We start from the raw sequence: 16215 nt of genomic DNA, 5'->3' as shown, positions 1-16215 counted from the left end.
ACAAATGATTGAGCACTGAGTTACATATGACCCACAATTCCACTTCTAAGTGTATAATCAAGAGAAATGAAAACATATGTCCACACAAAAACTGGTACATGAATGTTCATAGCAGCATTATTCATAATAGCCAAAAAGTGGAAACAACCCAGGTGGTCGTGAGTTGGCAAGAAGATGGATAGGGAGTGGTTTGTCTGAACAATGCAGTATTGTTCAGCCATGGCGAGACTGGAGTCCTGTGCATGCTGCACACGGAAGGACCTTGGGACATGCTGGATGAGGGAGGTTGGTCATGGGCCCACGTGTTGTGTGATTCTGTTTGTGTGAAGTATCCAGAGTGGGCAGGTCCATGGAGGCAGAGAGTGGATTGGAGGTTTCCGGGGGCCAAAAAGGGAGATGGGGAGTGGCTGCTGATGGGTGCAAGGTTTCTACCGAGGGTGGTGGGACGTCCTGGAGTCAGAGGGTAATGATAGCTGAACAACTCTGTTCATGGTTTAAAGACCATCGAACTATATACTTTAAAAGTGAATCTTATGGTATGTCAATAACATCTCCATAAAGCTAGTCTTTTAAAAATAATAATAATAATAATAATAATAAAAAGATGGCTTGTGTCTGCCCCACAGAGTGCCTGTGCTGACAGACCGAAGACTAGGGCAAGGTCATCTGAAGGCCCATTCACCTGTGTGTCTGGTGGGGGATTCTGGGTCATGTTGGGAGGGGCAGTGGTCTCTGTTCCGCTGCACATGGGCTAGTTTAGGCATCCGCACAGTCAGGTGGTTGGCTTTCCTTGAGTGAGTGTACTGGAAAGAGAGAGCCAGCTGGAAGTTGTCTCCTTTTTATGACCAGCCTGGGAAGTCCCCTGTAGCATTCCTTCCACCTATACTGTTGCCTGGAGCAGTGGAAGACCCCCATTTGCATTCAGAGGGAAGACAGAGATCCCACCTCTCAGGAGAAGGAGAGGGTCACATTCTGGAAGGAGAGTTGGCCACATTCTAACACGAGCATGAGAGGGGGGAGGTCTTCACATGGCCGTTTTGGGAAAACGCAGTCTGTCACAGAACCCAACTGCATGTTGGAATATTTATTTGGAGCACTTGTGAAAAGAAATTGAAGACTCTTCAAGGCACGTAGGTGTTAGGATGCACAGTAAGAATGTGTGTAGAAGACTTCAGGACAGACACATGGCCTTTAGGAGGAGGCAAACCAGTCAAAGGACGCTTCTCAGAGGAAGCAGATCTTTAATTGCCCTTGTTCTACTGGGGTGAGAGAATGGGAAGCAAACCCAGAGGCTCAGGCAGATGCCTTGGCAGGCTGATCCTATAGGTCCTTGAGAACACAGAGTCTTTAAACTACTGTTTGGCATCAGTTTGGAGAAGAGTCAGAATGTGGGGACGGTGTGGAAGGATGGGATTGATCTAGGCTGACTCAGTCTGTTTTTAGTAGTTCAGTCTCAACCACAAACATCATTCCTGACTCTTGGAAAAGAATCCCTGCACAGAGCTGGGTGGATTCAAGGGGGAAGTTCAGTAGCTATCTGTGGTATGTGAGCAAGTCTCTTCGGGGTGCAGGTCCCCCAACCCAGGCAGCACAGCAATGTCTTCCGGCCAGGCCACCCATGCTGTCACAGGTGATGTTCTGGCAGATGGGCCACCCTGTGCTGTGTTGCAGGGATGTTTGCTGTCCCATCCCCTGTCCTGGCTCTGGGGTGTTGTGAACAGAGCAACAGTCATGGATATTTACGTAATGCAGCAAAAAAAAAAAACCCAAACAAACAAAAATCTAAGTAAGTTAGAAAGGAAAGTAATGAGATTGAAGAGGAGGAAAGTGAGGGGACATCTACTGAGACTCCCTGCAAGCTCTGAGCTCCTTCACCACCTGCCTCGTGGACTGGGGACCCTGGGTGAGTGGCGGTGCAGTGGAGCTGGTCTCCACAAAAGGCTGCCTCACATCTGTGTGTTCCTTGCGCAGAGTCGGAAGACTCTAGGAGCAGAAAGGATGATTAGGGAGTGATTGCTGTAACTCATGGATCGGGGGCAGGCCCTTTGGCTTGGCTGGGCCTCTAACAAAGTGTCAGTGTCTGATTCGCGCATCTGATTTACATGAGCCAAGGTGGGAGTGTTCTGGAGGGGCATCTGACCTGTCCATGTATCAGCAGCATCTTAAAATAATGCAGGCATTATTACAGGTTGTGTTTTCCAAAAATTACTTCTGAAATACAAGGAATTCTTAATTAAGGTTCCAGGAAGCACAGCAACATCTGTAAATTGTGTGCAGGGGGTGAGAAACCTTCTCCCGGAAAACCCCTAGTCTGTAGGAATTGATGACGCTTAGTAACGTGTCACCGAGAGCCATTCGCAGGTCAGGACCCACCACCTGCCCCTCACCCTGCAGTCTTGTCCTGTCGCTGGGGTCAGTGGGCACAGGAGGAACCTGCCTTTCCTCCCAGAAGGCTGCATGGTGCTGTGCTGCCTGGCAGTGGATCTTGTGCCCCTCCTGCTGTCTGGCCCTGTCACTGATCTCTGTCCTCATAGAGGAGCAGGGTTTCTGGTTGTGTCCTCTCTTTAAAAAGTCCTACTAGCTTAGATGAATTGAAACCACTATCCTTTTGTTGATTATGTTTTTTTTTTTGTAAAATACACCTGATGTAAAACTTACCATTTTAACCCTTAAAAAAGTTAAATAGTGTATAGTTAGTTCAGTGACATTGAAGTACAGTTGTCCCTCAGCATCCATGGGGCTTGGTTCCAGGACCCCCTACCCCCAATACCAAGATCTGCGGCTGCTCAAGTCCCTTTCATGAAATGGAGTGAGTGTGAAATTGCACACAACCAGTTGTTTGCACACAGGCGACAGCAGGGTGTGCTTGAACCTCACGTCATGCGCGTGGATTGGATTCAGCACAATGCTTGGCACGTAGAAAATTCAACTTTTGCTTTTGGGAACTTTCTGGGATTTTTTTCTTTCTGAATCTTTTTGATCCATGGTTGGTTGATTCCACAGATGCGAAACCCACAGATACAAGGACCAACCCACTACACATTGAAATTATACAGCCATCACCACCACCCATCTCTGGAACTTTCCCGTCTTCCCACACTGAAGCTCTGTCCCCACTGAACACTCTCTCCATTCTCCCCTTCTCACCCTCTGGGAACCCCCATTCTCTATGAGTCTGACCACTCCAGAGACCTCATATAAGTTGGATCATACAGTAGTTTCCTTTCTGTGACTGGCTTATTTTACTTAGGGTGTCCTTAAGGTTCTTCCCTGTTGTAGCTGGTGTCAGAATTCCCTGCCTTTTCTAGGCTGCATACTATTCCATCTGGGTGCACTTACACCTTTTTTTTATCCCATTCATTAGTCAGCGGACAGTGGGATTACTTCCTCCTTTTGGTTGTTGTGAATAATGCTGCTATGAATGTGGGTGTGCAAGTATCTTTTTTGTGTATTTACCCACAAGTGGAACTGCTGGATCATATGTGATTTTATTTTTAGGTTTTGAGGAACTGCCATTACTTTTTAAATGGGGTTGCTCTTTTGCATTTATAGTTCCAGGTTATGCCAGAGGTTCACGGTTGCTACTGAGAAATACTTTCCATGTCCCTTGTCACTTTGACCCAGAACCCACATGGTAGAATTTAGGGTTTCCTGGGTCCTCTTGGTGTTGATGGGGTACTTTTAGAAACAAGATTTGGGACTTTAGATTCTGATTACCAGGTCTGTTTCCAGAATCTAACAGGAGGGCCAGGGTCAAGAGAGATGGTGGAGAAGACGCAGCAGATTCCCGTAGTAGGTGAGGGAAGTGAAGGGACGAGAGGAGGCAGACGCGGTTCCGAGATGGCAGTATCAGAAGAATAGTTCACTTATGAAGCAGAATGAACTGGGGGGACTTAAAAGAACATGAATGTGGGGAGGAGTGGAAGAAGTCACTAAAATCCTTTAATGCTCGGGCTGCTGCAGATGTGTGGGACCGAGCTGCCTGGAGCAAGAGTGGCCTTTATGTGGCAAGAGGGGCTCCAGACTCGAAAGGGACCTGGTGCTGTTACTATGTATATGCATTGGTGCTTCCTCCATCCGATCTCCCATGTTATAAAGAACATGTTCAGGGCCCAGAGCACCCCCCTGCCCACTAATGCATGCACACACCACCTCTCCCACTGCTGCCCCCAGACTTGGTGGGTGAGCCTCTAACTCCCGCTAGACCAGCTACTCAGACCTGTCTGCGTGGTGTGGGAGTGCATAAGTGTGTGTGTATGTGTGAACATCTTGTGTGGGGGGTCCTACTCTGACTCTGCAGACATTCCGAGAGGAAGAGCATCTGCCGTAACTCACTGGGCGTTTGACAACAGGCCCTGTGCACATTTCACTTGTTATCATGGAGTTTTCATTTATTTTTGTAAAGTCAAGTCATTTTCGCAGAGTGGAAAATTGTCTCTTGATGTTCATTCCCCACTGTTTGGCTTGAGGTTTTTGGGTGGAATCCACACAGTGGTGACAGCTGGGTAACCCCCAGAAGTGCCCTTTGCAGATAACAGCTCTCGGGGCCCCACCACCCACACAGTGGGGAAATTGTTCCCCACTGTGTGGGTGTTTTGTTTTTTCTTTTTCTGCAAGATTGAGAGTTTAGATGATCTTCCTGCCTGTCACAGTGCCGCAGCTTGAAGAAGCCTTCTGCCTCCTCGTGGGAACCCCGGGCCGGGAAGCGCCGGGCTCCTTGGCACTCACCCTCTGACGTGATGAGAGGCCTTGGGAACCAACAGCGTGGGGGTGGGAGGGTGGGGGGTGGTTTGCACGTGGCACTAAAGCCCACGTTTCCAAGAAAAGCTTATGAAAGCAGGGTGTGAGAATGGCCAACTAGCCCGCAACAGAAGTATTTTGTTGTGTTATCTTTTTGTTGGCTGTCTTTCTTTACTAAATGAGAGACGGAAGCAGATTTTCAATTTGGCTCTGCTCTAGTTCGCCAGTGGACCTCCACGGAGGCTTGACTTTGAGATGAGCCTGAAAATGTTTCGCAGCTGACTTCTTTTTGTAGGTTCTTATAAGTCCTCAGAAAGGCCAAATTTGGTACCCTGTTCAGGCCTGTGCCCTAAATCTAATATTGGTACCTATAAGGTCCCAACTCCCATGGAAGTCTCTGGAGTCCCCTGAGAGCTGACAAGGGGAAGGGAGAAGCGGGGAGCCTGCATGTGGTCAGAAGTGCGCAGGGTTCAACTGGCCCTGCGCTGGACTGGTGGGAAAGCCTTTGCACCGAAATGTGGGTCCTGAGATCCGAGAGTCACGCCCAGACTGCCTTTGGTGTTGGGTACGAGTGAGCTCAGAGGGCCCTCCAGGAAGTGAAGGGGTCGTGTGCTTTTGTGTTCTGATTTAGATTAGAAGCGGAGTTTGAAGTTCGTAGATGAATCAGAAAGCTTATTGAACAGACACAGCACACAAACGAAATTGTCATCTTGAAATCCCAAGGGAGGAAAAGATAAGAAACAGGCCATGAGGTCTATTGGACTTTGATTTTGAGTGTTGGCAAACACCTCTCGACTCCCATTTGCAGCTGGTTTGATCTTGTGGAGACAGCTGGGGTAGACTGTGTTCTCCAAATTTTGTAAAAATAAACAAAGATGCCTTTCTGCCCTTTTTTCCCCTTCCAGAGAATAGCTGTTTCTGTCACTGGGGTTCTCTGCTGACTGTTCCATCTGTCTCTATTTCAGACTTCATAGTAAGGCTCTGACCAGATTTATGCATGGGGTTGCCAAGAATTTTATTCAACTTCAATGGTATAATCTTAAAAGCAAAGCCATCTTTCAGAAGGTTGCATTTTTTAGATGACCCTAATATAAAATATTGCCCCCAGAGAGCAGAGCATGAATATTCGTGGGGTGTCTGAATTATGTGCTCTTACCTGGAGAGAACGCATTCTTGAGGGCCGAGGTGGTGGTGTCAGCAATTGTGGTGGAGCTCAGCCAGGGGCTGTGAATGTGTGTGTGTGTGTGGGGGGGGCGGTGGTAGATGCTTTCAGGGTCTGGGGGAGGAAGGAGCACATGGATGTGTCATCCCATGCCTCTCTGTCCCCTTTTAATCTCATGTCTGATATTACGTTGGTATCCTTGTGTTTTAGGGACCTATGGTGCTGGCTCTTGGCTATTTCCCCAGTCAGACCTGCTCATGGTGTCTGCTGTCACACCCACAGGACCATCTTCAGGGAATCTTGTGTTTGCCAGCAAGGGGATTTTTCTCAAGCACAGATGTGATCATGCCCCTCCCACTCAGAAGCTTCCATAGCCAGAGAACAGAATTCTGATTCATAGCATGAGGTTCCAGCCCTCGTCCCAGCCTCTGTCTCCTCCCACTGAGCAGCCCTGGGCTCCCATCCTCCCTCACCCTTACTCCTGGTATTTACTTGGAAGAATTAACCTCCCCCTCTCTTCTGTATTAGTGAATGCCTACTCACTGTCAGATGGCTCCTAGGTATCACCTGCTTTTCAAATATTTGTCAAGGAACCATGCTTCTTTTTGTTGTTAGGTCTCAGGGCTGCTTTTTAGGCCAGATCTCAACTCTACGTCTTTTCCTTTCTGTCTTAGGCGGCAGGTTGGAGCAGCAGAGAGCATTCCCGCTCCCACCACGTGCTCCTCCACATCAGAACGTGGGGACCCCGCCCCCTAGCCCTCAGAGCCAAGGCCGTTCGGCAAAGCCATGCTGTGTGGGTGGGTCTGGGAGGAACTGGTTAGTCTTTCTTTTTTAATATCTCTGAAAAATGACCACTTCTTTACTTTCAAAAGGAAGGCACCTAACTCAATTTGCTCTAGAGATTCAACACAAGCCAAATTAAAACATAGAAACATAAATTCAAGTGTTTTTGTGCAATGATAAGCTAGTTAAAAATGACAAGCTAATTAAAAATGTATATGTAAACAGAAATTAGAAATTTCCAAAAAGAACGACTGGAAGAGTCACCCCATTCTATTCGAAGACTTGCTGTGCAGCTGCCGCAGTCGCGACAGCGATGGCGTGCTGCTGGTGCGGCGCCGGGCACGTGTGTCGGTGGGGTGATACGGTCTGGAAGTGGCCCACACGCAGAAGACCAACTGACTTTCAACAGAAGCGTCAGGGTAATTCAATGACAAAAGGATAATTTTTCTAATAAACAGTATTGGAACAATTGGCCATCCATTAAAAAAAACACAACCCAAGCTCTTAACCCATACCGTATAACATTTATATCAATGAACAAAACTGGGCCATGGGCCTAAAGTAGAAGGTAAAACTAAAAGTTTTATAGAAGAAAACAGCAGAAAATCTTTGTGACCTTGGGCCAGGCAAAGATTACTTTGGATATATACACTGTGAACAGAGAAAGTTGGTAAGATGCATTTTATCAAAATTAAAAGTATCTGCTCTTTGAAAACCACTGCTGAGGAACTAAATGACAAGCCACAAACCAGGAGAAATAGTTTCAAAACATGTATCTGATAAAGGACTTGTATCTAGAATATGTGTAAAACTCATACAACCCTTTAACAAAAAAAAAAGCAATTTAATAAATGGGCAGAAAATTCTTGAACTGACACTTTACTGAAGAAGAGCTACAGATAGCAAGTGAAAACATAAAGAGTTGGTCAATGTCATTAGTCACCACGGTGAGATACCATTACACATATATCAGAATCACTTAACACACACACACCCCCACAAAATAAAAAACATCCCCAAAGAACAACACAAGCCAGGACTCCCAGACTCTGACGATGCGCAGGTGCTGGTGAGGATGAGGAGCAAGTACAACTCCCACACATTGCTGGTGGGAAGGCCAGTTGAAGTGGCCACTCTGGAAAACCCCGTGGTATTTTTAATGTGGTCGAACAGTACCTAACCATAGGACCCAGTGTCTCCACTCCCAGATAGTACTGACACAGACATGAAAATGTTCTCCTGAACAAAGTCGCATGTGCAGATGTCTGTAGTGGCTCTATTCATGACAGCCCCGAACTGAACACAAGCGCGAATGCCCTTCACCTGGAGGTGGATAAGCTGTGGCCCATATTCAGCAATAAAAGGGCATTGGGTGAAGGAAGCCAGACTCAACAAGTACACACTGTTTGGTTCCATCTGTATGACCTTCCAGAACAGGGACACTTCAGGGAAGGAAACACGTCAGTGGTTGACCGGAGCAGGGGAGGGGTTGACTAGAAAGTGTCATCAGTGGTTCTTTTTTTTGGGGGGGGAGGTGATAGACATATTCTAAATCTTGATTGTGGTGGTTACATGACTGTAACCCATGGTTTCGCTTTCCACAGTTTCAGTTACCTGTGGTCAGTTGTGGTCCAAATATATTAAACGGAACATTCCAGAATAAACAATTCATAAGTTTTAAATTGTGTGCTGTTCAAGTCTGGTGATGATGTCTTGCAGTCCTGCACTGTCCTGCTCTGTCCCACCCGGGACATGAGTCATCCCTTTTTAGTCCAGCGTCCTGCTGTGTACACGACCCACCCATTGGTCACCTCTGGCCTGTCTCCTTATCAGACCGACTCCTGTGGTGTCCCAGGGCTTGCGCTCAAGTACTCTTTTTACTTAACAATGGCCCCAAAGCACAAGACGAGTGATGTCAGTAATTCAAATAAGCCAAAGATAAGCCATAAAGTACTTCTGTAAGTGAAGAGGTAAAAGTTCTCGATTTAATAAGGAAAGAAAAAAGATCTGATGCTGACGTTGCTGAGACCTACAGTAAGAATGAATCTTCCGTCCATGAAATTGTGAAGAGGGAAGAAGAATCATGCCAGGTCTGCCGTTGCACTGCAGACGGCGAACCTCATGGCCACAGGGAGTGGCCAGTGCCTGGTTATGTGCAGAGGGCAGTAAAGTTGCGGGCGGAAGATGTGAGCAGAAGACGTGCTCCTGGTGCTGCAGCCTGCTTCCCAGACAGCACCGGGCCTCTGTGAGGACTTCAGCAAGGGACCCCCTGAAACTGTGACCACACTTGGAACTTTTATTATAGTATATTGTTACGATTGTTCTGTTTTATTAGTTATTGTTGTTAATCTCTTACTTTTGCCTAGTTTATAAATTAAACTATCACAGGCACGTATATAGGGTTAGGTACTATCTGTGGTCTCAAGGCATCTACTAGGGGGTCTTGGAATGTGTCCACTGGATAAGGGGGACCTCGGAATACGTTTGTCAAAACTCATGAAACTTTAGTACCCAAAACTGCTGAACTTCACTGTAACTGAATTACACCTCAGCGAATTTGAATTAAAGACAGCTAAGGTAGAGGGGAGCCTGGGCCACTCCTTAAGATGAGGCCACCCTGTCTGAGACCACGTTGCAAGTCCTGTGCTTCTGGGTCACGTCTGGAGGTTCTGCATATGGGATTACCTTGTGTTTGCTACTTCTGCCACAGGGCATGGATTTTACAGTTTTGCTCACTTCGGCATTTCCAGTGAAGGTGAGTTGTTAGATGTGTGACTGTACTTGAGTTTACTGGTCTTTCAAAGGCTTTCATGTGGACCAGTTCACAGGTGCAGTCAGGCCTTTTGTCAACCGTGGACTTTTCAGATGGAAAGGTGCTTGAGTGAGGCCCCCTCGGCGGGCGTGGGCAACTGGTTTTGACCTTTTCTTCACCATAAGGCTTCTGCTGGGGCCAGGAACCCTCTAAGGGCTGCCAGGGGCTGCAAGGGTTGGCTCTGCAGTCAGGGGTCCTCTGAGCCCACAGAGGCTGGGGTGATGTGCACTTGGCTTGCTCCCCTCCATGGAGGGGAGGTTCCAGGTGCAGGTGCCTGAGGTCACATTCCAGGAGGCCCTGCTTATCTTATCCATCTGGAAAACTTACTGGCCAGAAACCTAGGGAGTGGGTGCAGCTGTTTGCAAATGTCACCAATGACCAAGTAGTAAGAACACAGCTCCCTATTTGTCTCTGGCCACTGAGGCCCGTGGAGCAGGTTCATCACCTTCCACTCGGTTGATTGCTACCAAGAGGCAGGCAGGCAGCAGGCACCCAGTGAACAGGCCACGCTGGGGCTCATGGCTGACAGGGAAATGAGCCTGGAGGGAGAATACCAGCTCCTTCCTCACTGGGCTGAGAGGAGCTGCCTTTCTGCTAGGACCAGGGGTGGGGGCAGCTCACAGGCCACTGTCCAGGCCAGTGTTTGCAGCAAAGCATCTGGGCAGGGGGAAGTGCAGGGTCCTTTATATGTCCTTTGACTGGTGCCATGTCGCCCAGCCCAGTGGATCACAGGACAGTGCACACGCAATTGGTCGTCCCCATTTGATGGGAGAAGAGTTTCCCGAGGCCCAGCCTGTTTCCATGGAGTGGGAGAGGAAGGGAGCTGGGGTAGGGAACGGGGCTCTCTGTTCAGGCTGATTGGCAGTGGAAGCTGGGGCAGAGGCTCATTTTCTATGGCTTTACCTGTAAGCCCAGCTCACAGCTCCAGATTCCCTCCTCCTGAAGGTGTTTCCCTTCAGGGACACTTTGGCTGGGAGGATGTAATCTTGAAGCTCTGCTGAGCTAGCTAGAGAAGGTTCTAAATTTTCTCCCACTGACCAAGGTGCCTGGCTTATAGGCAGTTTTTGCTATGTGAATGGCATTTGGCCCCTTGTGTCACTCAAGCTGCCTACATACCAGGAACATCCTCTAGACTGAACTGCTCAGAGAACTGGGCCTGTGGGGGACCTGGGGGCTCTTTCGAAGGGGCGGCCATGTGCCATCCACTTTTGTGCCAAACTGCACTTTTCTTTTTCCTGAGGAATCCGGTCACTTAGATTTTCCTTCCTGCCGAGGTTGGTAAAGTCAAGTGCCCTGTAGAGAGAATTAACTGTGTAGATTTCCCCTCCATGGTCTTTTATAAGGTGGATGTGACTGTTTGTCACAGTGACAGTGTCCAGCTCTTTAGCGTTCATGGTGAGGGGTGCTCAGGGGCACAAAGGAGCCACACATCACTCCGCAGGTGTGGTGGGCACCACACATGCCCACAGCATTCCTCCTCCCAGAACGCATTGCTCACTCATCCACATTTGTGTCGTGTTGGCTTCTTGTAAGAGCTGGCACTCTCGTGTTCATTTATTTACCCCCCTCCTAGACCAGTGCTTCTGCATAGGTTGCCCCAGCTCAGGGGAGGCTGCTCCTGGCATCCAGTGGGTGGCGGCCAGGGCTGCTGCTAACCGTGATGCAGGCACAGGACAGCCCACCACAGGCACTAGCCGTCTGGCCCACATGTGAATAGGACTGAGGTAGAGAAACACTTCCTTGGACACCTGGGTCGCCAGTATTTACGCCTCTTTCCATCTTCAGGGCTGGTGGGCGTCATGTGCTCAGCCAGTAGAGACTGACTCACATCTGCTATTAAGAGACTCATCTGCTCTGCCAGCTTGGTTTTGTGTTGACAAAAGCTCCGACAGTCTCTGAAAACCTTTTTGTCCCATTTTGTTTGTTTGCTTGTTTACCTAAACAGAAATCAAATCACTTCCAATTAGTTGTACAAACGGGAGGAAGAGAATGGTTGCCTCTCCAGAGTGGTGGATCACCTAGAACCCATTTGTGGTGGTTTGTGCAGTGATTTGGAACTGTGCATCCACACTTAGGCTCGCCGTTGCCCTTGGGAGCCGCCCACCTCCATCCCTGGTTTGGCTTCCATTGGAGACACACTGGAGCGAGGGTCCTGCCCTGTGGATCCACAAGGTCTGACAGATAATTAGAAAGTAATTGATGATTTTACCTGGACTGTCCTATTTCAACTTCTCTCCATCCTCCCTTTTTAAATCCTTTTTCCTCTTTAAATCTTAAAGTGGAAAAGAAAATTTAGGATATTAAAAATTTTAATTAAATGTAAATCCATTTGTTTGTTTATTTGTACTGAGTGTCTACCTTGACATGATAGAGGTTAAGTTCACCGTGTCTGTCTCTGTCTGGTGACTCTGCTGGGAACACTGCATGACATGAGTGATAAAGGGAGTGTTCAGTGTACTGAGGCATGAGTGAGTGTGTGCCTGTGCGTGTGCATGTGGCATAGTCCATTGGGTGGGCTGGAGACACCTTATGGAGGAGGGAGAGGACGCTGGCAGGCTGAAGTGGCGGGGGACAGGATCGGTACCGTGGTTACAATTTGCAGACGACCTGCATGTAGCTGTGACTGCCCAGGCGGAGGCTCAGTCAGGAAGCAGGAGTATGGCTTTACACCAGGTGGACATGGGGATCTGAACTCGGGTCTTTGACTTCCAAAGGAAGATGTGTTTCCCACAGTGTGTCAACAATACCACTGGGGTCTGGGGTGGTTTCATGTGGCTCACAGCCGTGATCCAGCCCTAACCCTGGGGTGGGGGTGCTTGTTGGGGGTCGTGAGCAGGGACTACAGACCACGCACGGGAGAGAGATTAAATGGCATTTGGGTTAGTAGGGCAGGCAATGCTGATGGAAAAGTTTCTTCTAATATAAATTCATTTAAGTAAAAACAGAGCAGACTTATGGGAGGGCGTTAGCAGACTTCAGGTGGTGTGTGATGGGGCAGAAATCGCTGAGGACTGTCCGCCTGAGAGAGGTCTGGAAAGCTCCTGCCTAGCCCCAGGGGCAGGCGGCCCATCTTCAAGTGGTCCCGGCAGCACCAGGACTTGGAGCTTTCATTTCCTCCCACTGGGAAACGGAGGAGACAGTGGCTCCTGTCTTGGTGTGGGGTCAGGGATTCAGAGACCACTGTCCTCTCAGCCTGCCCCCACCTCCAGGACGCCTCACATCTGATGGCTAGAGTTGGAGTGGGGGAGGAAGCTACCGACCTGTGTTCCAAGAAACCCTTCCAGCTGAGGTCGTAGATGACCCAAAGGGGTTTATTTTGTTTGAAAAGAAACATTTTGGCATCTTCTTTTAAATCATGTGTCCTCTGTGATGAAAGTAGGTAGAAATGTTAGGTGTGGGAGACAAAACTCATAAAAAAAGGAAATTCTGTTATTTCTTTTTTCATACTTGTTGCTTTTTTTTTTTTTGGTATGCCCAAAAGCAAGGGCAGAAGAAAAATGAGTGATTCTGCCAGCTTCCAACAGTTACCCTGATCTTAAAACCAACCTTGATGTGGATGAATGGCCATGAGCTGTGCTTTAGATGTCACACTGTGTGCTTCCCCATTTAACTCTCTGAGCCCCTCCAATGGACGTTACTATCTTAGAGATAGGGCTACTAATGCTCAGAGAGGGTGAAGAACTAGTCCAGGGCCACATAGCCACTTTATAAAGACCATGTACTTTCCACTTTACTGGGAGCCCCCATTAACCTGGGTGGAGGAGCTGTTACTATGCAATGCCATTGAAAAAAAAATGCTGCAAACAAATGAAAGAATAACTTGACAAAAGAAGATACAAGGAAGAGTCTGACTGGCTGCCAGGGAAATGAAATATACAATATGTGCTGCAGAAGGAAAGAGAGACGACCCTGTGTGCTAAGGGGAGAAATAAAGTAAATCTCATCCCTTGCTTGAAATGACAACATGGTGCTGCTAAGACTGTCTGATAATTCTCCCTGCACATGAGTCTTCTCCTTCCTTTTCTCTTCATCTTTCTTTTGCCTTCAGTTATGAGTAACAGGAAACTCTAGCTAAACCGTTTTAAACATTAAGTGGGTTATTTTCTCACTGAATGATTCCTGAAGTAAAGACCATTTCAGAGAGGCTATTTCGGTAGCTCAGTGACACCCTCCAGGACTAGGTTTGCTTTGATCTCTCTCTGTAACACTCAGCAAGTTGGTTTTGTTTTGGGCTGATTCCCTCATGGTCACAAAATGGCTGCTGAGGTTCTTGCTGTCATATGCAGATACAGCCAAATTTATCAGAAGAGGAAGACCCAGCTCTTCCTACATGTCACTTTGTAGCGGCATGGCAACTTTTTTTCCAGTAGCCCTTCCAGAGACTTCCCCTCAAATCGACCATCTGTCACTGCCAAGGCTGTCACTAGCAGGGAGGATGGGATGGCTGTAATTGGCTTAGTGAAGCACAGTGGCTCTGTGGAGGAAGGTGTATTACATGCACAAAATTGGGATTTTATTACTAAGGAGCAAGGAACAGGAGCTGGACCAACAACTGGAAATATTACTACATATTTTAAAATATACTTACGGGAAATTTCAAAACCTAAGGGGAAATAGCATAGTGGACTTCCAATTACTCATCTCCAAGTTTCTACAACGATCAAATTTTGACCATTTCATATCATCTTCATCCTGCTCTTTATCTCCTGCTGAACTATTTTGAAGTGAATCCCAGGCATATCATTTTTAAACTGTGCTCCCTACATATATTGAGTATCTTCTATATGCCCTGCCACAGACTAAAGAGAAAAGCTGTTTCATGGTGAAGAAATTAGTGAAGACTGATGTAGTATTAACTACTTTTGCCAAAAAGACTGAATCCCCTGAAACAAAGGCAAATGCAATATCCAGGGAGCAGGGTTTTTGCAAAGCTTCTGTTCTGGCTGTTCCGGAGTCCTTGGGGTGTGAGGGGACAGGTGTCCGGGGAGCTCGTGTTGGACAAGGAAGATGAATGGAAATTCAGCATCTCATCTGTCATTTCCACTCCCAGGCGGATGAAGTGAACGCTTTCTAAGAGTGGGTCTGGTTTGATGACACCTGTTTCTGCATGTTAATAGATTTCTGGGGTGAGATAGAGCCGGTGATGTCACCTGCAGGTGTGTGAGCCTGTGGTGGCGGTCTGCCGTGTGGCATTTGTTTCACAAGGCGTTGCAGCCACATCTGTTTTCGGCTGTGAGAGCATCCTCGCCAGCATGCTGAAGAAAGAGACGTTTCCAACCAGAGCAGAATGTCAGGTGTCACAGGTCGACTCTGGGCTGGGCTGTAAACATGTACTTTCCCGATGGCCTGAGCTTGTTTTATTTAGTGGTGGAACAAAATGCAAATGTTATTTCTTGAAGATATCACGGTGGCAGTAAGAGCGTATTTCCATGCGTCTTTCTGCGTCCCTCCTGTTTCAGTACAAGTTGAAAAGACCCCTCTTCCTCTCCACATATGAAACAGGAAGCCTGCCTTCAGATTTTCCTGCAGTTTTTCAACATTTGCTTCTTTAACAAGAGTTCACGTGCTTCAGGAGGACTGGTATAGAACATAAAAAGAAATTCACCATTTCTCTAAATATGTGTCTCCACTTCTGCACTACAATTAAAGGTCAAATGGCAGAGCTGAATCAGTTACAGCTTCATGTTCAGGATATACTCAACCTGAGCTGATTTTATCTGCCAGGCTTTGTTAAATGTTAGTGTTGGCACAGAGAGAGTTTGAAAACAGAAATCTTGTGCATAACTGTATTTGAAAAACCTTTTAAAAAAGCGAGAGAAAGAGAATGGCACAATGACATGAAATGATGCCATTTGCCTCCATATTTGTGTGGTGCGGGTGGCTTTTGCAGCAGTTACACTGGTCTGCGCAGCGCTTTCTTTTTAGAACATGCAGGTTGTGGCTGGGTGGCCTTTGTTTTGTGCGCTGTGCACTTCGGTGCCGTGTGAGAATCCGCCGACCCCAATACATTTTACTTGACGTGCACAGCTGGGTCGCTGGCACATCGTCCAGGCCATGAAAAGAATGCAAAAGAAAACACAGACAATCTATTCATCAGAACACTGTGACAGGGAGACTTCGGGGCTGGCTCAGGCAGGGGTGCACCTGCAGGAAGCAGGAGGAGGAAGACCAAGCAGGGCCTGGGGAGAAGGCGGGGAAATCGCAGCTGCTATTGACCCCTGAGGCCTTCATGGCCAGGAGCTTGGTCAAAGGTGAAAGCTGGCTCAATTACCAACTTATGGACTCTGGTTTTGGGGGGCTCTGCAAGCAGGAGGACAGATGGCGGCACTGAGGTCCTACTCTCTGAGTGTGTGCTCGCTGGTGCCTGGTATTCAGCAGCGACCCAGGCAGACGCATGGGTGAACTCAGCTTGTGACCAAGGGTGGTGTCCAGATTCCTGACACATGGGGCCATGCTAGGTCTGTCTCCCCAAAGCGGGCAGAGAGGAGGCAGCTTCTGGAATCCTTGAAGCCTTTCTCTGGCCACAAGGATGTCTAGTCACCTCAGTCCAGTTCACACAACCTGCCTAACCCCAAACCCCACCACCTTCCTCTTCCTGCGTGTATTTGCGATTTTGCAGCTGGTTTCACACTTTTTTTTTTTTTACCAGGAAAGCAAGCTTTCCATTTGTGTCCGCATGTGAGCTTGTCACCTGAACAGCTGTTTGCATTCCTGTGTA

The 16215-nt window shown here is 47.8% G+C and overlaps 1 protein-coding gene across 1 annotated transcript in view; it reads left to right on the top strand.

Annotated features, from left to right (window-relative positions):
- ACOXL (acyl-CoA oxidase like) overlaps window positions 1–16215 on the top strand; it is a 272913-nt gene that overhangs the window by 48709 nt on the left and 207989 nt on the right. Inside the window, 1 exon segment of the mRNA XM_045827274.1 lies at window positions 959–983. Coding sequence (XP_045683230.1) covers window positions 959–983 — 25 coding nt within the window.

The sequence above is a fragment of the Phyllostomus hastatus genome, unplaced genomic scaffold, assembly GCF_019186645.2.
Source record: "Phyllostomus hastatus isolate PE091 unplaced genomic scaffold, TTU_PhHast_1.1 phas_scaffold_78, whole genome shotgun sequence".
NCBI classification, from domain to species: Eukaryota; Metazoa; Chordata; class Mammalia; order Chiroptera; family Phyllostomidae; genus Phyllostomus; species Phyllostomus hastatus.
This window is presented reverse-complemented; position numbering and strand designations above follow the sequence as displayed.